Raw genomic sequence first — 23797 nt, 5'->3', positions numbered from 1 at the left:
AAAAAAACTGGACTCACACCAATCAGCTGATGGGCAGGATATCTTTAGTCTATGGTTCGTCCATATTGTCCCATGACACTTGCGTAATGAAAGGGGTTGTCCAGCTAAATCACACCGATCAGCTGATGGGCAGGACGTCTTTAGTCTATGGTTTGTCCACATTGTCTCATGACACTTGCGTAATGAAAGGGGTTGTCCAGCTAAATCACACCGATCAGCAGATGGGCAGGAAATCTTTAGTCTATGGTTTGTCTATATTGTCTCATGACACTTGCGTAATTAAAAAGGTTGTCCAGCAAGAAAAAAAAACTGTAGCTAAATGTGCCTAATTATTAAGTTACGCAACTAACTAATAGACTTTATGTGTGAAAAGAATTCTGATGTTCAGCCAAGAGCTCCAGTACTCAAAGATCCTCTTCCGGTATGTAACTGAAAAAGGACAGTGTTTATTGTGAAGGTTTGAGACCAAAGAAGGTAAGATTAAGAGTTTGTTTTTAGAGCCAAGCCAGCCTCCTTCTCTGTCACAGCAGATGCATAAGTTTGGTTATGACAGAAGGGCACAACAGGGCTATACTGCAAGAGAAATGAGAGATGGTGAGAGTGATGGTAGTGCTCACCTGGAGGGTTGTCTATGGACATAACACCAATAAGAGCCTTAGAATTTGCAGCTGCAGAAAAAAATTTCCATGCAGAAATTCACTTTAGCGGAGAGATCACGGTACCTGGGCTGAACTTGCGTAAATTAAAAATCCTCGATGGTATGAAATAAGGTTTTTATTAACCAACGTGTTTCGGCACAGGAATGGTGTCTTTTTCAAGGTAAAAAAAATAAAAAAATCAGCAGATGCATGGACAGAGTAAGGGGCTGGATAAGTTACTGAAATAAGCAGTCAGCCAGCCCCCTACACATAAAGATCTGGTCACGTGCCGACAAAAGAAAGACTCTCCTGTGATGGACACAATCTAAAATTGGACCTAGGACCAGCGCTTGCAGCTGAAGATTAGGGTACCTTTCAGATGTAAAGTATATTAGTTTTTGAATAACTTTCTAATTTAAGCAAGTTTAACTACATTTTAAAGCAGTTGGAAAACCCCTTTAATGCAGATAATAGCCATCAATATAGTAACACTGAGATGACCAATAATCTTCTGTGAGGTGTTCTAAAAAAAAAAAAAAAAATGAAATCCATATACGAAGAAGATAGGGAAATGAAAATCCAACACAGAAAAATCTGGTCTAGATGGCGGAAGTCTTCTCAAAGTATTGGTCTTTTGGAAAGGCTTCAGAATAACTGGATAGTTGAATATTTATACCAGAACACAATTATGGGCTCACATCACTAAACAGAGACAAACATAAGATCCATCAACAAATTGGAAAAAGGGAACATATGATGCCCTAAAGCAAAAGTGACAGCGCTTTTACTTTTGCGTCTTCCATACAGCACCTATTTGGCAGAATTCTTGCATTACACAAATGAAAAGTGTTAATGCAATATTCAGCGAGCAATAATAGCTGATAAGAATACACCCTTGTGCACTCAAAGTACTAAATAGAGAACCCACCAGCGACCCTTGTCTAAACAGAACAAAACAAACATCAAGTCACTGCCAAGATGATTAATATATATTGATGTATTAATACACACATATATATATATATATATATATATATATATATATATATATATATATACTGTATATATGTATACACATTTATATATTAATCATCTTGGCAGTCACTAGATGTTTGTTTTAATATATATAAAGCAGCAAGGCCAAACAATACCAAAGAAAGCCAAAAGAAATATATTTGCATATATAAAGCATTACTTAATAAAATAACCAAAGCAGTAAACCAAACCCATTAGATATCATTCATCAGAAGAAATATACTTGTACGCTACACTCCCTGATGCTGTAATGTCAAACGGTTCGACAAAGGAACAATATGCTGACTTAGAACGAACAACATTTAACATTCCCACAGTATTCACATTACTGCGGTGCCAAGTTGACCACAAAGGTAATTTTGTGGAGGTCCCTAATTCAGAAGAATTAACCCTGTCTAAAACACTTAACTTCTCAACGACAAGAATGCATTCTTTCACAATTAACATCAAGAAACCAGTCCCAGTTCTGTCCAATTAATGGGAAGCAGATGTTTAATTTCGTTATTGATTTTTTGATCCGCTTTTCCAATTTTCCAGATCCTCTTGATATCTCTGACTTCTTTTGCACATGAAACAGGATGGAAGCAAACAAGCCCTATGCAGCCGAATACTGAGAACCAGTTCACTTAACAGAGCTCTGTGGATGGGCGGCAGCATGAAAAATTTTACTGTCAAATCCAAACCCCAGCACAAATATTAGTAGGAAAAAAAATTCTATCTCCACTGAGGACAGAGAAACTGGAGAAGGGCGAGATATCTGCTTTGGGAACTTCTCTACCAAATGGCTTCCAACTGGATTAATTTTGTGTTGTTTACTACACATGTAGACATATTAATACCAGAAGGACTTCTTAATAAATCTATTGAGATTCCTCTATTCTTTATCATATTTTACCATACAGGCTCAGAAAGCTGTGATCTTGGAACAGGAGTTTATTGGAAGTTACTCTGAATGACCAGAGCAGAACAAAATGTTCACTGACAAAACGTGGTAGAGTTTGTGAACATAGAACAGGATTACCAGTGATAATGACATATAAACCAAAATATGCATGCATTCCCATAATGCTACTTACTCTTGGCGTTTAAGGTGTTTGTATGGAATGGCAATGCAGAGCCCAGTCTGACACTTTGTGCAAACTCCTCCTTATTGTGATAGTGCAGAGGAGGAGGAGGAGGAACAGGAGATCTAACGCCTCCACACTAGTGAGTGATGCATCTATCATTCATCTATCATTCAGTACCTACCCTATGGATAGGTGATGCTTGTTAATTGTAGAAAAACCCATTTATTGAGCCAAGACTAAAGTGCTGGAGCATTAATCACAGCAACATGTCTTCCAATTACTCACGTCACATTTTGTTGACAAGATTTTTAGTTGTTGCATATTAAAGCAGGACCCAAAAGTTCTGAATCGTCTTTTTTTTATGATATCATTATGAGCAGGATCCTTATTTCGTTAAACAGAAGTCAATGGAAAGAGGATGTGAAAGGATTGACATGTCTGATTTTATTTACAGACAGTGGAAGTTCATTAACTTGTGTAGAGAATTACTTTTTCAAGTCAACTAAACAGTTTGTATTAAATATATGTATCATATGGGTACGTGGCCTGATCGACATGTGAAGAGGACATACAGATGCTTTGCTCCTGGTCATCAATATGCTTTATCCTGGGTATATAGTCTGCACTTTTGCTACTGCACTGAACTTATGATCAGGAGCCAGAGTCATATAGTCCCAGCTATAGCAAAAAAAAAGCAAAGGAGCTGCATAGCCGGGAAGAAGGGCCTTCCAACATGGCACCTTCACTCAGCATGCTGGCCTAGAAGCAAGCCAGGACAGAGGCCTTTTCAACATGGCACCTTCACTCAGCATGCTGGCCTAGAAGAAAGCCAGGACAGAGGCCCTTCCAACATTCAACATGGCACCTTCACTCAGCACGCTGGCCGAGACAAAGCCGGGAAGGAGGCCTTTCCAACATGGTGCCTTCACTCAGCATGTTGGCTTAGAATTAAGCTGGAACAGAGGCCTTTCCAACACGGCACCTTCATTGAGCTCGCTGGCCTAGAAGAAAGCAGCAGAAACTGGCACTACCAAACTATAGTAATTTTTCACTCAACTCCCCTTCCTCCGCCATCTGAAGTTGGGCTGTAACATGCCTCAGTACCTCCTACTATGGCGTCTCTGAATTGGGACACTGCCCCAGACCATATACTGCGTGACTACTGTGTCCCAATGGCAAACACATGAGGAGGAATTCCTATCCTAGACAGAGGTAAATGCATGAGACCCTTTGGTTTCTTCTCCCTGAACAAGAGTCCACATGACAGGAAGTCTTCTCTGCAGTCTCTTTATGTAACTCTACTGGCCATTCTTATCATGCACATGGGAGGTCTTTATGAGGACATGAGCCACTATTAGGCATGATTTATATAAAGTCAATGAGAGGATTTAGGAAATACGGTAGAGTGAGTTTCATAAATTTCAAAGGAATATGCCCAAAATGTGACTCTTTTTACTAAAAAAGAAGATCTGGGGAACATACTCCACAAAAATAATTTATGCTTGGTCGGAGTACCTGAAAAGGTAGAAAGACCTTGTTGAGTTTTTCAAATCTTTGATGATGAATTTCATTGGAGAGGATACACTTTTTCCTTTCTTCGCAATTGAAATACATTAAACAAAGCTATAACTGTAAGTAGGTTTAAGACACCAGGTCTATGTAGACTAGGCGTCAGATCTAGGAAGTGACTAACCTTCATTCACAAGTCTAGGGATGTCCATATTGTGGCTTTGGAAAGAGATGTTCAAGAAGCACAAATATTTGATGCTTTGGTGTCTCCCTAGTTTGTGCTGTGTAGACTATATTTTTAATACTATACATAAGATACATATAGTATGTGTGTATAATTACAACACTACTATCCAACAATACGTTTGATGGATCCCATTATGCCACAATAACCACATCTATATACAACATGCTCTACCTTTGGTCGTCCATGTTGTTCGTATTGCTATTCAGAACAATTCTCCAAAGATGAGACGACACAAGCTCCTTCTGGTCGCTGACCGTGGTAATACTGGGCAGCTGAAGCTCGCATGGTTTGCTCTCAGATAGACTGAACTCTCGAAAGGCAACAAATGACCGCTGGAGTTCATCCCAGTACTCAAGGCTACAAGGGATCTATAAAAAAAAAAAAAAAAAAAATGAAAATTCCAGTTATTTCAGCTTTAGATTTTAATATGCAAAAAAATATGCAAACATGCAAATCTTGCCTTGAAAGACCTCAGTGCAAGCCAAATAAATAAATATGAAAAATACACAACCATACATAGAAATCATTATTACAAAGTGACTCAGAAACGCGGCATGACTCACAATGGAATATATTAAACAAGGAAAGAATAGAAAAGAAACAAACATTCCTGAACATAAAATAGTTAATCAAGAAGCATAACAAATTGTAGAAAATGGTACGTTGTGTTCAAATAGTGGAATTTTGGCTTACTGAGTCGTCACTTATGTCAAAGTTTCTTCTGATGGAGAATTACAAGAATCAAAAGATACATGACAGCAATATATCTGTCCATCCATGGGTGGGTATTTTCCTTGTAAAGCAGCTGAATAGTATGCCTTGTGCACACCGCAGGGCCACATGCCATAGTAGTAGATCACCAAATAGATTCTCCACCATAAGTATTCCATATGGGTTTACATGGCGCTACATTTGGTGATGTATTCTCCTTCCTCTGGTTATTACTGTGTAGGGGGTGACTATGACCCCTCATAGCATGGGGGAGACTTTTATACTTTGCTTATAGTGTTTTATCAAAATGTAATACAAACTCTTTTGAGCCTTTTATAAATTATTGGACTGAATTAAAAAACAACGCATTGCAGCACTTTAATAACCACATTTTTTTTCCACTCCAAAACTACTGCAGCCAATACAGGGCACATCTTACGAAGCAGCCATGATAGCAAGCTAACGTTGTGAGAAAATGGGATTGTCAGAGAGAGGGATGGGGAAATAAAAAGAGAAAGCAAGGAGAGGGAGGGAGAGATCAGAGAAATATAGTGGAAAGAAGAATAGAAAAAAACATTAGAGGAAGACAGAGGAGGTAACCATCAGAGAGGGAAAGCACAAGGATAAAGAAAACATCAAAAAGATTGAAAAATGAGAGGGGCATTGGGAAATCAAGAGATAAAATGAGGAAAGGAGGGATGGATGAAAAAATAACATCAGACAGAAAGACAGAGATGGGGAAACCATCAGAGAGAAAGAGAAATAAAGAAACAATCAAACAGAGAGAGAAAGAGAAGAGAGGGATGGGGAAACCATCAGTGCGAGAGGAGGAGAATGTAGATTTATCTAGAAAGGAGCGAGTTAAAGAAACAATCAGAGGGAGAGGAATGAATAAACCATAAAACAAAGAGGAAAGAAAGATGAAGAAACTATCAGAAAGTGAGAGAGGAAACAGACAGGGATGAGGAAACCATTTGAGAAAAGAAAGGTATTAAAGGGAATCTGTCAGCAGGTTTTTGCCACCTCATCTAAGAGCAGCCTGATGTAGGCAAAGAGAAGCTGAATCCAACAATGTATCACTTAGCTTACTGGGTGTAGCCGTTCTGACTCAAACAGTGTTATTAGATTTAGCAATACAGCAGAGCTGAGGAAGTTAACTCCGCCCACACCAGGCTCTGCATATACAATCTCCATACACAGAGAGGTGCTCATCACAGCAGGGGGCGTTGCTGGACCAGGAGGCGAATGTTGCTGTGTCCAGCAATGATAAGCTCCTGGTGCTAAAACAATCATTGCAAGTAAAGGAGCTTGATTAGAGGAGCATAACTTGAAATTTGTGTTTTAATCCGTACCTCATGTTGTCTTTAGATTACATAGCAAAAACATGCTGACACATTCCCTATAAGAAATAATCATAAAAAGAACAGTGAGAGAAGAGGAAATGATCAGAGTGAGAAGGTAAAGAAATCATAAGAGAAAATGGAAAAAGGATGGAGCAACCAAAACAGACACAGAGTACAGACCCACATATTAAAGGCTATGCGGGACAAAGAACAACAACCCCATGACAACGAATATGGAAATGGCTGGCCTTCCATCAATTCGTCCTGTTTTATAAACTTAAAAGGGTTGTCCACTACAAGGACAACCCCTTCTGAATCCCTATGTTTCCCCTTGTAAAATAATTATACTCATCTCCGGTGTTGGCACCGTTTTCAGCACTGGCTCACCCAGGGATCGCATGACATTGTTTTGTCACATGATTCCTGCGGCCAATCAGCGATGGCTTCTGGAGGAAGTGAGAGCTGCTGATTGGTTGCAGGGGGTTTAAATAGAAGGGCTGTGTACTCCTGTATTAGCTTGACAAAGACCCAGACTTATACTAGGGGTAGAAACGTTGCTGCTGTTGCGTTTTTTGTGATGCCATAATAAAGCAAGTTGATCATCACTGGATGCTGAAGCCATCTTCTCTTACTTGAATCCCTTTAAAGAAATCGGGAGAACAAATGTCTGTGCTCACATGAGTAACACTGCACACGTGTAAACCCAACAGTACAATGAGAAATTACCATCCAATAAAGGCTCACACATAGCCTTTGTTTGGTGAGGAAGAAGGGCTTTGGGTGTAACTACTAAAAATACATTTATCATCTTCCTACAACTGACCATACTTGTCTTCTGAATCTTACATTTTCCTTGGGTCATACCCTTAGCAATAAAAATGCAGCAATATAACTATTTCAGGAAGGATCCCTTCACCGCAATGGGTCAAAGAAAGAAGTAGCGAGGCAGCAGACTGCAGTGTGTAATAACACGGGTAACAATGGACTGACTGATGATGGCCGTATTGGAGCGTTCCAGAATGAAGCACCTGTTAGGAGATCAAGGATGAATCTCATCAAACCTCACAGTGTTAATATAGAAAGGCACACACAGCTGGACGGTTCTGCAATAAACTGCGTATTCCCTGAAGAGGTCACTGTTTTTGTTATTTCTTTATTAATAACCTTCCTTCTATCGTGAACTTCTTCAGATTGCGGTTCTCGCAGGGTGGGCTTGCCTTGGAGAGAACATGGCTTTCCTTCCAGTAACAACTACCGTATTACTAGATGTACACTGAAGACAGGAAGTGTGTGCGTTTCATCTTATTCATACAGGCCACCTAAGTGAAGACGTGGACGCAGAACACAATATAATCTTGTAGGAGGTGGAGAACGCCAGTTCATGCTGAGATTATAAACCCAGCTTCCTGAGGATGAATAAACTGCTTGCTTGTCGAGTGTTTCTACTCTCTTTTCTGTTCTGCGGCCAGCTCCCTCCAAACACAAATCTTCCATGTATTCAACTGAAGAAAAACAATACGTACATGCCTTGAGACAAGAGAAATCTTGGCAAGGGAAACGGTAAACTGGTCCCAGGCTTTTTCGTCTAACACTGATCTGTAACAGTCCTGCTGAAGGTAATTCGGAGCTGACAAAAGTAACACGTCAAAAGTTATTTTACAAACTTTTTTTTTACGTACTAAGCTCAATAGAGATACTTAAAGACAAACTCATCTCCAAGGTAAAGAAAAGAAATGACTTTCTGCTTCCGTTGGTAAAGAGATGTCCCCTATTCCTCCACATTGCTTACTTTATCTTCTGGTCAGGGCAGGTTCCTTTATTAGATGCACCTGCCAAGTTCAGCTTGGAAACAACTCATAGTAAAAGCATGAGATCCTTCCAGGTCTTACATTCAACTTCCTCCTGAAAAGGCTAAGATGGTATCTAACAATTTAGGGAAAAGTGATTCTTGATTGGCGCTGATGCAATCTGTTAAATCAATCCATTACATTTCTGATGAAGATCCAAAAAACATGGAAACATGGAGAGTAGTATGTATTATTTATTTTTCTTTCTAGTTGCAGTATTTCTCTACAGAACACGGCACATGTGTATTTCTCACTTCACACGGTTGGAGTAGGATATATGTACGCTTACAATTGCACCGAGGGAAAGCAGTGATGACAGCCTTTGGTTTAGAAGACATGAATCTAATGCAGCAGAGGCGTACTTGCAAAATCGCACTCTTTGACCTGTGTCGAATTGAATTCACCTTCCAGTATTTCATAGCAGGGGAAAAGGGAACTGTTCACAACTTTCTTACTGTGTAAGTGGAACAAAAAGGTAAAGAAACATGGATTTCACATGTGGATTCTAATGTTTTGGTGTGGTGTTTTTTTGGGAAAGACAACTGCAGTTTTTGATGTAATTTTTTGGCCAAAGACAGAAGTAGGTTAATCAGGAATAAAACCCTCATACATATCAGACAAATATCAAGTGGTTCAACCTACACTCTGATGAGTATGGGGGTGCTGGCCAACTGATTGTTGGGGGGATGATGTTAATGGGGAATGTCCGATTTCAGGCTGACGATCGTATTGTTCTCCCAGAAATAAACCGCCAGTAGAGATACCTGCTGGCGACTTTCTCATAGAGAACACAGGAATACTCGGCTGAACGAGCGCTCTAGTGTATGGGAGAGACAGCCTTAATGGCAGTCGGCCAAAACGACTGCTTGAAGCATCTTTCTGCAGACTACTATCTAATGTGTATGGAGGGCTTGTTCACTACTTTTATACTTATAAATTATCCTCAGGATTGGTCATCAATACCAGATCAGTGGGGCTGCAACACCTAGCACCCTCAATGATCAGCTGTTACTGGTGCCGGCCAGATGTGATCAATCAGTTAAAGGGGCTGCACAGCACAGCTCCGTCAACTATATAGTAGCTGCGACTAGGTATTGCACATCTGCCCCTTTTTGAATGAATGGGGGTGCATCTGCAGTACCCCACTGTGGCCACTATATAGTTTACGGCGCTGTGCTGTTCCGCTCCGCAATTGATAACATCCAGCTGTTGCCAGCACCAGGAACAGCTGGGCCTGGCACCTTACGGATCTGATACTGATAACCTTATCCAATGGATAAATCATCAGTATAAAAGTAGTGGACAACTACTTTACGTCTTTCTTTTCTATTTCCCATTTCTTTGGAATTTATTTGTGGCTAAGGGTAAAAAAAAAATAGACCAAAAACTACCGTGTAGTCTTTCTCAAAAAAAAAACATGATGCATTATTTATTTATGGAACTACCCTTTAAGAAAATGAATGGGAAAAAAGTTTTGGTTGCAAAAAAATATGTACAATTTCATGAATCAGAAAGTGGCCTTTGTTGAGAGAGAGAATATGACCAAATGAAGTGAAATGTACCATGCTCAGAGCAAAATTCAGTTACAATGGCTGAAATTAACGATATCGCGCAGAAGCTCCAACTACTTCTACACGTTGTAAACCACAAATTCTGCTGTTGGTTTCCCCAATTGTTTCACTTGTCTTCTACACAGGGAGATGATGACAGCTCTGTGCACACTGCGGTTGCATATTCTGTCCGGTAGTCACAGGATACTGCTTTCTGGTCAGTAGAAGAACCAATCCAAACGATAAACTCCATGGCCAAAACTATTTAGTTTTGCAAATTTTTGAAAGGTAAACACATCTCAAAACTACAATAAGGTCTACAGTCTAATAAAACCTGATGACCCTGTAAAGAAAAAAAAAAGAGAAATTCATATATCAACTCCTAGAAGCCACAGAATCTTTTCCTTTGTAATATTGGAACCAGTTGCAAAACCACAAGAATTCAGGTTCAGGAAATCATGATTTTATAACATTTTAATGTGATCTACTCCTGGGAACAAGAGCTAACCGAATGTGATTTCTGTTCGGAAACATTCCAGCGTATAGCTGCTGTACGTTGAAGCGAGGGGTACAGCTGCAGCCATTTCACCTGTACTGCCCCACTGGTATTGTGGCTTACTGTGTTGCATCAAGACTGCCTTCCTGTCCGGAAAGCCCTCTAAGTACAAACAAGAATCCCAGCCCAGGCTTTATTTTCCCTTGGTATTTTAACATGGTAATTCAAGAGCCCTGAGAAATACTTTTTAACCTATTCAATGAAATATGTAACTCTTTCTTTATTACAGTCTCATGTTTTTCTAGTTTTTCTCCCTCATTTCTAGAAGAATAATAATAATATAAAACGTGACCCGAAGTTTATCAGATGATCCAACCTTATGTAAGTGGAACAAGTCACAGGTGTGCGCTGGGCAGTTTTTCTATGTAATCTCTAAATCTCATTTTAGAAAAAAAAAAAAGAATTATAGTTACATTTGTTCAACAACGGACTTATGCTAAAAGAGTGGGCTATTTTTTTAAGTGAATGTTTTATCAGATAATGGCAAGATTTCAATCAAATTTTATCAAACTTTTTTTTGCCGAGTGGTTTTATGTCACTATACAGCATATTTTACACTGGCCTGTAGAGCAGTCATAAGATATAGTTACATGGGTTGAAAAAAAGACCTAGGTCCATCAAGATCAAACTTTCTCCACTTCAATATTTTCTCAGCTCACTTGACAGATTTCAAGACAAGTTATCATCATGAAAGTGGCTCTCCAAGAATGTAATAAAACAGCGCCCCCGTCACATAACTCAAACGGCAGCCATCCTAGTCACGTGTCAGGATGGTCTGCATTCTGAAGAAACACAGCTCCCGAGCCCTGTGTCTCAACTGACAGATGAGCTATATGGTAAGCAAACCCCTTTCATCTAATGTACAATGTTAGACTATGCAAACGAATTACAAGAGGAAAGGTAATGCCCAGTTTTCAATTTATTTATACATCTCCAGGAAGAATATCTTAAAAGCATTACAATGTAGGGTTCTAAGAAAAAAAAATCCACCAAAATATTTTTTAGGGATGCATTACAATTGCATTAGTTCGGCTTCACAACATGCATCCAGCAGTAAGAAGCCCTTACTAATCATAAGGTAAAAGTACAGCACCTCCTGGAAGACAAAATCTGCCACTTATTTACCACACATAGGTACAAATCAAGGTATTTCCCCTTGAGAATGCGACTGAACGGTAGCAAAACGCGCGTTGGGGTTGTTTCTGGGGAACTGGTCTCCCCTTGATACCTTCTATTCCCTCCTGCACGGATTTAAGTAAGACACAACTCAGCACCTGTTCACTATTTTTGAGTCACTTGACTTTACACTTTTCTCTATATTTATAGGCTGTAATAAGGTGTATGGGATTGTTTCTACCTAGGAATTACCTCCACTTGAAGGTCTTTTGATACATGCATGTCTATCTGCTCAGCCCTACATTAGGACTTTGATTAAGGGCATGAGGTGCTGCTATTTTCTAAGGACTACTGAGCATTAGACACTTTATGTATTGGCGCAGAAGGGTTATATCTCCTCATTTTTTGTCCTGTTTTTATTTGATCTTTGTACTGTTCTACTTCTTTACTATTTTTTTCTAATAAAATGTTATGCATTGTTAACTCCATACATCATTAACTCCAGTTTCTCCTTTGTTTTGCTTGTAGCCTTATGGAGTGATTTCCAATGAACCCTGATGCCTGACAGTGGCATCACAGTTCATTTGTGCATTATATTGGGCTTTTCGTTTTCATAGGTACAAATCAACCTGCCAAACAAGGTAAAAAAAATATGACATGTGAACTACCCAATAGACTTTAAGAGCTACAAGTGCTAAGTCTGAATAAGGCCTTATGAGCAGTTCCCCAGCAGGTTCATAATGAATAATCAGGTTGAATAATGATGTGGACACCTGTCTCCATCAGAACACAGTCTATATTCTTAATATACAGTCATCCAAAGAAAAAAATACTGTTTTTTCTGCAGAATTCAGAATGGATTTAACATCTTGCAAAACGCTCGCTCGTCATGTGAAACGATCTTTTGGTTTGAACAAAAGATCATCGATCTTAGCAGCACATCATCCGTGTGTCCGAGATCAATGGCAGCCTATGCACACTGAACAATCTATCATGATATTTCCGTGTGCATCTAAAGCGGGAACGGCCTGTGTAAACAGGCTATTAAACGACCAATGATCGGCGAACATGTTGACAGTCAGTGGTCTTTTGATGCTGCACATTGCGCAGTGTAAATAGGGCCTTAGATTGATACAGGTGCTTCTCACTAAATTAGAATATCATAAAAAAGTTTATTTATTTCAGTTCTTCAATACAAAAAGTGAAACTCATATATTATAGAGTCATTACACACAGAGGGATCTATTATATAGAGTCATTACACACAGAGTGATCTATTCCAAGTGTTTATTTCTGTTAATGTTGATTACGGCTTACAGTCAATGAAAACACAAAAGTCATTATCTCAGTAAATTAGAATACTTTATAACAACAGCTTGAAAAATGTTTTTAAAATGCGAAATGTTGGCCTACTGAAATGTATATTCAGTAAATGCCCTCAATACTTGGTCGGGGCTTCTTTTGCATCAATTACTGCATCAATGCGGCGTGGCATGGAGGCGATCAGCCTGTGGCACTGCTGAGGTGTTATGGAAGCCCAGATTGCTTTGATAGCAGCCTTCAGCTCGTCTGCATTGTTGGGTCTGGTGTCTCTCATCTTCCTCTTGACAATACCCCATAGATTCTCTATGGGGTTAAGGTCAGGCGAGTTTGTTGGCCAATCAAGCGCAGTGATACTGTTGTTTGTAAACCAGGTATTGGTACTTTTGGCAGTGTGGACAGGGGCCGAGTCCTGCTGGAGAATGACATTTCCATCTCCAAAAAGCTTGTCGTCAGAGGGAAGCATCAAGTGCTCTAAAATTTCCTGGTAGACAGCTGCGCTGACTTTAGTCTTGATAAAACACAGTGGACCTACACCAGCAGATGACATGGCTCCCCAAACCATCACTGATTGTGGAAACTTCACACTAGACCTCAAGCAGCTTGGATTGTGGCCTCTCCACTCTTCCTCCAGACTCTGGGACCTTGATTTCCAAATGAAATGCAAAATTTACTTTCATCTGAAAACAACACCTTGGACCACTGAGCAACAGTCCAGGTCTTTTTCTCCTTGGCCCAGGTAAGACTCTTCTGACATTGTCTATTGGTCATGAGTGACATGACACAAGGAATGCGACACTTGTAACCCATGTTCTGGATACATCTGTGTGTGGTGGCTCATGAAGCAATGACTCCAGCAGCAGTCCACTCCTTGTGAATCACCCCCACATTTTTGAATGGCCTTTTCTTAACAATCCTTTCAAGGCTGTGGTTATCCCGGTTGCTTGTGCACCTTTTTCCTTCCACTCAACTTTCCATTAATATGCTTGGATTCAGCACTCTGAACAGCCCGCTTCTTTAGCAATGACCTTTTGTGGCTTTCCCTCCTTGTGGAGTGTGTCAATAACTGCTTTCTGGACATCTGTCAAGTCAGCAGTCTTCCCCATGATTGTGGAGCCTACTGAAACAGACTAAGGGACCTTTTTAAACGCTTCAGAAGCCTTTGCAGCTGTTTTTTGTTAATTATTCTAATTTCCTGACATAATGACTTTTGTGCTTTCATTGGCTGTAAGCCATAATCATCAACATTAACAGAAATAAGCACTTGAAATAGATCACTCTGTGTGTAATGACTATATATAATATAGGAGTTTCACTTTTTGTATTGAACTAAAATAAATTAACTTTTTTATGATATTCTAATTTAATGAGAAGCACTTGTATGTCTTATCTGTGGTCCATAAAACACCATGTTAAACCCAGGGGTATTATGGCCTATCAAATTCCAGGATCCACCCAGACAACAATGGTAAGGGAACATAATTCCAGCTTTACATCGCTGATTTCCAGCAGGACATTTTTTCTACACAGAGAAGAATGCATCCAGCTGTGCAAACAAACAAATATGCACTTGTTCCAAAGCATCAATGTGTGCTGTGATACATCATAAATAAGGATGAGCAGTCATCAGGCACCGTATCAGATCGGGACTAATACACTAAAGTATTTTGCTGGAAGCCAGGGCCGAATGGAGGATGGAACGTGTATGCTAAGTGAGATATGTTGAAGCATCTAAGGCAAACATCTGTTTGTGGTTTACACATGGAAATGTGGATAACATATGAAAAATATGGGAAGAACGGTGTCAGCATTAATACAGGGCATCTTACATGGCAGAATATCTATACTGTTGCTGGTTCTCCTTCGCTTTCTCAGAACAACCAGTGATGCCACAAACCTACAATATATAAGTCCTCCATAAAAACTAAATATTGCTGAAAGTCATCAATGTTCACTTCCGTTCCCTCAAAAAAAAGAAATAAACAAAACCCTGGAGCATGTTTTCTTACAAATCTTCAATTGCTCCTCTTGGAAACATATAAATCAATTCAGAATTGAGCATTAGGCAAGATTCACACATTTGTGTGAGTGTTACCATCCGAGAGAAAGGGACCAATTTTTTTCTCAGGAGTTATCCTAGTTGCTTCCGTTCTTTCCTCATTCTTTTCTATCGCTGAAGATGTGTGCTCGATTTGAAGTAAAAAAAAAAGCCTTAGAAGGTCACGTTTTAATTCAGGTTTATTACTAAGCAACTGATCTGTGAGAAGAAGATATAAAACAGGTGGAATAGGTGTGCCGTGGCGGTGTGGTTTTTCTAAATGATTGACTTCAAATAAATTATTCACACGCCTCAATGAATCTGGCGCATCTTAGTCCAGCGAACCCTACATCAAGGCTGGTGTGTCAACGGTGTTCATTATGTGGTTTTATGACAAAAATGGAACCTGTCACATTTAGGCGGGCGGCACTGCGGGAATGAAGAGCGTTGGGATTGTAAATAGTTTTTTATTAATACCAACACGTTTCTGCACCAGACCGGCGCCTTTCTCAAGGTATAAAAACAAACCTATAAAAGCGGCTTTGCCTGCACACAACTCCTTCAGGTAAGCACTTCCATCGCTTATACTTATCGTTTACCAGACGGTATTGCCCTATTTTATGTTTGCTTCTGTGCAGACCATCTCTATTATGTAGTTTAGACACTTTCCGTGCATGACAAGTGGGAGTGGCCTTGATGATAAAGTGTGCAGCTTAATGTGTGACACAGTGCGCTAAGATCTTGGTGCAAATTTCTGGAAAAAAGTAAGCAACTAATAAGTGTTGTAATCTTCAACTAGACAGCTTAAAATTAGTCATGAGTAGTGTTGAGCGATACCTTCCGATATCAGGAAATATCGTATCGGATTGGATCGGCCGATACCCAAAAAGTATCGGATATCGCCGATTCCGATACCGGAAACCAATGCAAGTCAATGGGACACAAATATCGGAATGAAAATAAACCCTTTCTTTCCTTGTAGGTTAATTCTACATGAAGCAAAACAACTAAGAATAGTGTAGAATGTATTATGCGAAAAGCCGGCAATTCATCAGCGCATACACCGGTACCCGACAATTTACAACAGAAAGAATAGAGCTTCACACATAGATTAGATAGATAGAAACATGTCAGTCACATATATATGAAGTACAGTGACAGTGTTGATTACTGTACTTGTCATTTAGTGTAAAGGATTTATTTAAAAAAATAATAGTGTTTTCATGCACCGTCTCTTTAAGAAAGCCGGCCGGCAATTCAGCATCTGTACCCGACAATTTAGAATAGAAGGAATAGAGAATCATACATAGATTAGATAGATAGAAACATGTCAGTCACATATATATGAAGTACAGTGACAGTGTTGATTACTGTACTTGTCATTTAATGTTAAAATAAAGGATTTATTTAAAAAAAAATTGGCGTGGGGTTCCCCTTAATTTTAGTCTCTAGCGGAGGTTAAGCAGACAGCTGGGGCACATGTTTGAAGAATGGGAAGGGGGTAATACCCACGGAGCTTCCCAGGCTACTAATATCAGCCCCCAGCTGAATACCTAGCCTTTACCAACTATTAAAATGGGGGACCCCCCCAAAAAAATGACGTGGGGTCCCCCCTAATTTAATAGCTAGCAAAGGCTAGGCAGACAGCTGGGGGCTGATATTAATAGCCCAGGAAGGGTGCCATGAATATTGGCCCCCTCCCAGGCTAGAAACACCAGCCGTCAGCCGCCCCAGAAATGGCGCATCCATAGGATGCGCCAATTCTGGCACTTAGCCTCGCTCTTCCACGCTGCCCTGGTGCGGTGGCAGGGGGTAATAGGGTTGGGGTTCATGTCAGCGCCAGCTGCCATGAAGCCCAGGTTAGTAATGATGGGCGTCTATAAGACACCCCCATTACTAACCTACAAAGTGTTAAAAAGAAAAAACACACTACACCCAGAAAAAAATAATTTATTTGAAATAAAACACACCATTTTATTTAATTCTTAGTTTACTAAAAAAAAAAAAATAGTTACCTGTCCACGTTCCTGCGCTGATCTCCCATGCACAGCTGTCACATCTGGAGATGGTGACAGCTGTGCATGGCTGCTGTAAGCTCACGCTGCCGGGAACACGTCCGCTCCCGGCAGCGGGAGCCACTGACTGAGGTCACCGGAGTGCATTCAGGCAGCGCAGCTCCGGAGACCTCCTTTACGGCACTGCTGTACCGTGGGAATTTCTCACGATACAGCAGGGCCGTATAGGAGCTAACCGGAGCAGCGCTGCCTGAACTCCGGTGAACCCGCTTATGCAGTGACGGGGCTGCTTTACGGCCCCGGCATTCTAGCGGCGGCAGCAGTTCAGAGCGGTCACATTCTATGTGGCTGCTCTGAACTGGAGATCATCGTGGGACACTCGTGGACTGCTACGGAGGGGTAAGGATAAGGTTGTGGTTTATTATTTTATATTTTATTACAGGAGATCGATTGCTTCGGGGAATTAGGTGTCTAGGTGAGTATAGGTGTAGTTTTTTATTTTTTACTTTATTTTAGGTGGCGATCGGCGGGGACAGGTAATGTATGAACTAATTTATTGTAGGTAACCACTGGCCACCAATGACATGTATTTAAAATTTATTGGGGACACAGTAGGGCAATTTAAATAGCAGGATCAGGCTGATGGGAACTACTGCTCCCATCGAGCTGATCCTGCTGGCACGAGTGGACGGGGGACAGACATAGGCCGATGGGAGTAGTAGTGTCACATTGGCCTATGTCTGCCTGCACGCACACACCCGCACACATCGCACAGACACAGCGCACACTCGCAGACATCGCACAGACACCGCGCACACCCGCACACATCGCACAGACATCGCGCACACCCGCAGACATTGCACAGACACCACACACACCCGCAGACATCGCACAGACACCCCGCACACACTCGCAGACACGCACACACACCAATCATGACGGGCTGATCGTCTGGGAGGTAAGGCTGACCTGTGTGGCCGTGGGAAAGTTCATGTGAGTTCATGCAATGCAGTCAAGCATGAACTCACGTGAACCCTCTGAGGGCACCGCGGCTACTTCAAATGAACAGCTGATCAGCATCACCTGATACCTCAGCTGTTCATTTGAAATAACCGGCGGGAAAGCGCAGCACAGAACGGGAAAGCCGGCGGTGAAGTCTTTTCACTGCCGGCTTCCCCACCCGGGTCCTTCGCTCCCCGCTCCTTGGTGCTGCGCTCCCCGCCCGGTCCTAACTTACGATCGGGATGGGAGGTGGCGAGAGGAGCGGAGGATCGAGGTGGGAGGCTGCCGGGAAGCAGTATGGGGCCGTGTGATTGTTTAAAAGCCGGCGGCTTTTTACCGCCCGCCGGCTTTTAAACAATCAGGAGAATTCTCCCACGCTGGGATGGCATTCTGATGACAGGCTGGATCTCAGCTGAGCGCTGCCATCCAGCTTGTCATACTTCAGAGACACTGCAGAGCGCAGGCATTATGGGAACTTCCGATTCCGGTATTCGATATTGTAAAAGTATCGGAATTAAGTATCGGAATTCCGATACCGCGAATATCGGCCGATACCCGATATTTCAGTATCGGAATGCTCAACACTAGTCATGAGTGCAAGTGCTCGTTATTAGAGTTTGCCTAGGGTGCTTGGATATGCACCGAGTATCGCGGGGTGCTCGAGTGACATGTTAGAGTCCCCGAGGCCGCACGTTTCGCCCCTATTAAACAGCAACAAAACATGCGGGGATTGCCCGTGTTTGTCAGGCAATCCCCGCATGTTTTGTGGCTGTTCAACAGCCGTGAATCAGGCTACCATTGGGCCTTGAACATGTCACTCAAGCACCCACGATACTCTGTGCATACTCGAGCACCCTAGGCAAACTTTTAATAACGAGCCCTTGCGTTCATCACTACTTAAAATATATCAAATTGATAAAAAAGCATGAACCACTGCCTAAAAGACGGTATTGATTAATATGCCCTATTGTGTTTTTTCTACTTTTTATGATTTTTTTGTGCTTTTTAACAACTTAGCGCACACAGTAATTTTTTACTTTTTTTTTACACAAAATGTTAACCAATATTTCACTTATACATAAGCGAGTGTTCAGAGAGGTTACAGTAACTAACCATTTCTGTACCTTACGTCACTTTTATGACTTGGCCATCAATCTCGCAGCATCTGATGCTTCTCTCAGTGCATGTCTGTTTTGACTTAGTCTCCATGATACACATATGATGTGCTGCCCTCCAATGACATAATCTCATACTAATAGGAGCTTCTTGGAAAAACACACATAAAATACAATTTATGCTCCAATTATGTAATCTTCCGCTGACATTCTGTACCCTTATTCATGAACAGTAACAGCTATATTTCCTGCTCTACCCAACTTTCAGTTTACCAATAAATGCACCTGTTTGTACTACTATTCAAAAACAAAAAAAACATAAACGTAAAAAAAAAAGGAAAAAATCTGCAAACAGAACTTGTATAATGACTGGAAAAGAATTTAAAGGGAATTTATTTCTGTCTGTAAATTTGGAGTCTCACTTATTGTGTCTTTCCTATGTTATGAATATTAAAACATCATAAAGAATTAGGCTCAATATTGGAGGTACAAACCTGCAGAACATCTCCCAAGTCAGCGGTGCTAATATCAGGATCTTCAGTGGTGTTAAAAGGCACAGGGGTAATTCGCACCAAAGTCAAAACTCTTGGCTCTGGATATTTCCAAAGCATCATCCCAGGATTGTCTTCTGTCTCGTTGTAAAACACCACTTCAAAAGCATTGGGAATCTTCTGAGCATCTATCCGAAAGAAAAAGATACAAACATATAAGCTTCAACCATGATAGAAGACATAATAAATACTAATAAAGCATAGTTAAGATATAGAAATTAACAAATTTGTGAAAAAAAGTCACATCATCTTGATGAACTGTGCTGAGCCTGCGACGCTTCATAGGGCCAATAAAAAAAAGTCAGTGTTGCAATCTCATGCCAACAAGTGGACTCTCAAAACCGCAAACTATTTGACACCAGCTAAGATGCTGTGGAGTGTAAGCCATTCCTTTGTCTTTAGACTAAAATCATTCCCTAAATCCCCTCCCCAAAAGGACCTGACTTTCTAACAAAAGTCTGCCCTAAATCCACAGGTTGTGGGATTACGGCAGGCAGAGAAGGATCCTACAACCCTATAGCACACACATGTCAAACTCTGGCCCGTGGGCCAAATTTGGCCTGCAACACCATATGAAGGGCTATGTGGGCCATTCTTCTGTGTGGAGAACTATGTGGGGCCCATCATACTGTGTGGAAGCCTGGATGGGGATCACATTTGGGGCATCATACTGTGATGGGGTCATCATACTTTGCCATTGAAGTTGATGGGGGGAAAACAAGTAGGGTCACCATACCGTGCGTGTGGTGGGTAGTGTGCAGGAATTCACAGCATTTGGGGGGTACTTTTGTTGGCATCATACTTTATGGGCCAATCTAGGGGCTTCAACAGGAGAATAATTACTGTTAGGCCATGGCCCCACTATCAGTATTTGGTCAGTATTCGATCAGTATTTTTTCTCAGGAGTGGGAGCCAAAACCAGGTGAGGAACAATCAGAGAAAAGGTCGAATAGAAACAAGTCACCAATTCTGCATTTATCACCCACTCCTGGTTTTGGCTCCCACTCCTGAGAAAAAATACTGACTGAATACTGACCAAATACGGATAGTGGCGCCGTGGCCTAGGGACTGCAAAGTTGTGAGATATGCTCCTCTGTGACTCCACCGAATATTATTGTTTTTTTTTAAATAAATATCAAGGTTGGCCCGCAACTTTGTCCAAGTTTGTAATTTTGGCCCTGTGTGTATTTGAGTTCGACATCCCTGCTCTAGCAGGAAAATAGCAAGATCTCCGTCTTTGCACTAATTCCAAAGACATGCTGATATGGAATTTAGATTGTGAGCCCCAATGGGGACAGTGCCCATAATGTCTGTAAAGGGCTGTGGAATTAATGGTGCTATATAAGTGAGTAAAATAAATAAATAAATAAAAATAACCCAGCGCTGCCGCATCATTGACTTAGTGGTTGCCGAATGATAACTGCTCTGGTGATGTTACCGTTTGGCCACCACTCAGTAAATGATGCGGAAGCGCTGGATAAATGCAAAGAGCAAGATCTGACGATAACACATGAGATCTCACCCTTTCACTGCGAGAGAAGCCATGGAGGCTCGTGGGATCCTGCTGTGCATGCTGGGATCTGGGGAAGCGCACTCTATCAAATAAAAAGGGTAACCCAAATTTCTGACCAGCACACCACTACAGCAAGGAGGTGTGAGCTTTGTTTCAAGGAAATTCTTAGTCCAGGATCCCCAGATTAATCTCCATTTGGTGGCAGTAGTGGTGAGACAGCAATGGAGAGGAACTTAGACATCAGTGTGAACGCTACCAGTCAGATCAGCATAAGAGAGTATACAGGATCCGAGTCAATAGCCTCAGCTAAATGCAGAATAACAAATACCAAGCAGGTAATACAAAGGTCAAGACAGGAGTAAGATTAGGGACAAGGTTGAGGTCAGGATGAGAATAAACACTGGAGCAAAAGACACATGGAAAAGAGACAAGGGTAGTGGTAGAGACCCTGAGTCCAGCACTGATTCACTTATTGGGCATCTTGCTGTAGTTTTGATGAAATCATTGTTCTATCTGCTGCGGCCTTGCTAGTCCTCTCAATGATAAGCTTTATCTATCCCCGCTTACACCACTGATTGACAGCTCTTTGTCTGAACTGTACATAGGCAGAAAGTTGCCACCAGTGAGGGGATAACCAGAGCTAATGAACGTAATAGAATATTAATTTGTGTTACAATGCTGCCTGGCCACCTTACTGAAAATGCAGCTCCAGGGAGAAAATTAACTTATTTCCTCCCAAAGGCGCCGGTCTTCACTCATGGGGACATGTTCACTATACTGTGAGTGGCAGCTGTAAGCATACCCCGGCACTTTGATTGACAGCTGGCACTGCACTGATGCGCGGCACAACGAGCTGTTAATCAAACTGACGTCATTTTAAAATAAAAGGGGGCGCTACCAGTGTGAGACATGTAGTGACTGACAGTCTGCTCTCCTGATCTACATGTCTCACACTGGTAATTCCCTCTTTCATTTCAAATAATCTCTGGAAGCAGATTCTCAGGTAGATCTATGTCCCGCCCATAGATCTTCACAGCTCATTTACATATTAAGAAAACATGTGGATTTCTCTAGAATAAGACATAGGACCACAGATAGCAAGGTATCATTGGGAAGGTTGATCCTACTGAGAGATTTTGTTTAAAGGGAATCTGTCACCAGGTTTTTGCTACCCCATCTGAGAGAAGCATAATGTAGAGAAAGAAACCCTGATTCCATTGATGTGTCCCTTGCTGGTCTGCATGCTGTCATTTTGATAAAACCACAGTTTTCTCTGCAGCAGATCAAGCAGTTATTTGAATGTGGAGCTCTATAACCGAGTCCCCACCACTGATTGGCAGCTTTCTATCCTTGTACAGTGTACATAGAAAGCTGCCAACCAGTGGTGGGGTTATTCATAGCTCATGAATATGTAGGACTACCTGGCAGCAGGCCAAGCTGTCGTCTAATGATATTCTCTTACTGGTTAAGCAGTGATTTTATCAAAACTACACTAAAAAGGCTAGTGAGTGACACATCGCTGGAATCAGGATCTCGGTCTCTACATTACGCTGCTCTCACATTAGGTGGCAAAAACCTAGTGATAGATTCCCTTTAAATAAATGTTTTAATGTATACAGTACATCACTGGTGAAGACAGGGATCCCCCACTTAATATCTTCCACTCCCTTTATGATATTCTGTCTTACTTTGCAAACCTGTAAAAAAATAAAGGCATTTTCTACATTTGCTCCACGATATTAGCCATTTTAATTCCTCCTTACAGTCTTGTATATTGCAGGAAGGTGAAAAATTACAAGAGAGTCTTAATAGTTTCCTCTGTCTGCAATAAAATAAGGACACTGGGACCACTAGGCGACCCCTCTTAGCTAAGCCCTGCCCAGCTCAGCCTTCTGCCAGACACAAATTAAGGGGAGGTAGAAATTAACATCTGCAAAAATTCTACAAGACAGATTGTTTCAGGAGCACGCCGAGAATCCGGCAAACTGACAAACACTGTAAGCCAAGTTTTCTTAAGTTTACTTAATTTGTTTAGTGTTCCTTTATTCAAAGTGCCTGGAATTTTCCTTTAAAATGACCATGTTCTTGGATTTTGGGAAGAAACCCAAAGAAACACAGAGAAGACATTCAAACCCTATAGAGATTGGTGTCCTCAGAATGAAACTGATGAAAAGCTATTTGAAACTACGCAAGCAAAGAAATGATAATGTGAAAAACATATTTGAGATGTCCTTGACTTACCAGCATCCTGGATGTATTGAAAAAGTCCAGTTCTCAAGTCATCAGAGCTGTGCTCTGTCTTACAGGTTGAAGGTCTACTGATCACAGGGGAGATGGGAAGAAGGGGCTGCTCACAATTTGTAGTGCCCAACCCTGACTCTCTCTTCAGGTATTCCTGGACAAGTTCATTCAGAAGTGTTAAGCAATTCAGGTTCTCCTGACCCCAGAAAACCTAGAAAGAAAACATTATTAGCGATGGAAAGGTATAAAAACATACAGCTCAATCTGGAAGTTATCTAAACACCACTTATTCCCGTTGATTAGATATTTTATTTGGCAGGGTCTCATTCGTAGTTCATGAGAAAAGTTAAAGAGAAAGAGATAACTTCCTCTGACTCGTGTTC

General features: G+C 41.2%; 1 protein-coding gene across 3 annotated transcripts in view; it reads right to left on the bottom strand.

Annotated features, from left to right (window-relative positions):
• VPS13B (vacuolar protein sorting 13 homolog B) overlaps positions 1-23797 on the bottom strand; it is a 1155013-nt gene that overhangs the window by 167877 nt on the left and 963339 nt on the right. For all 3 annotated transcript variants that reach the window (XM_073679617.1, XM_073679614.1, XM_073679615.1), the window contains exons 38-40: positions 23415-23625; positions 19604-19788; positions 4668-4864 (exon numbers count right to left, since the gene is read on the bottom strand). In XM_073679617.1, coding sequence (XP_073535718.1) covers positions 4668-4864; positions 19604-19788; positions 23415-23625 — 593 coding nt within the window. The remainder of the gene's footprint in view (positions 1-4667; positions 4865-19603; positions 19789-23414; positions 23626-23797) is intronic.

Source organism: Phyllobates terribilis, unplaced genomic scaffold (assembly GCF_046119375.1).
Source record: "Phyllobates terribilis strain yellow unplaced genomic scaffold, ASM4611937v1 Scaffold_4__5_contigs__length_816908805, whole genome shotgun sequence".
Lineage (NCBI taxonomy): Eukaryota > Metazoa > Chordata > Amphibia > Anura > Dendrobatidae > Phyllobates > Phyllobates terribilis.
The sequence above is the reverse complement of the archived record's forward strand: the minus strand, read 5'-3'. Positions and strand labels throughout refer to the sequence as shown.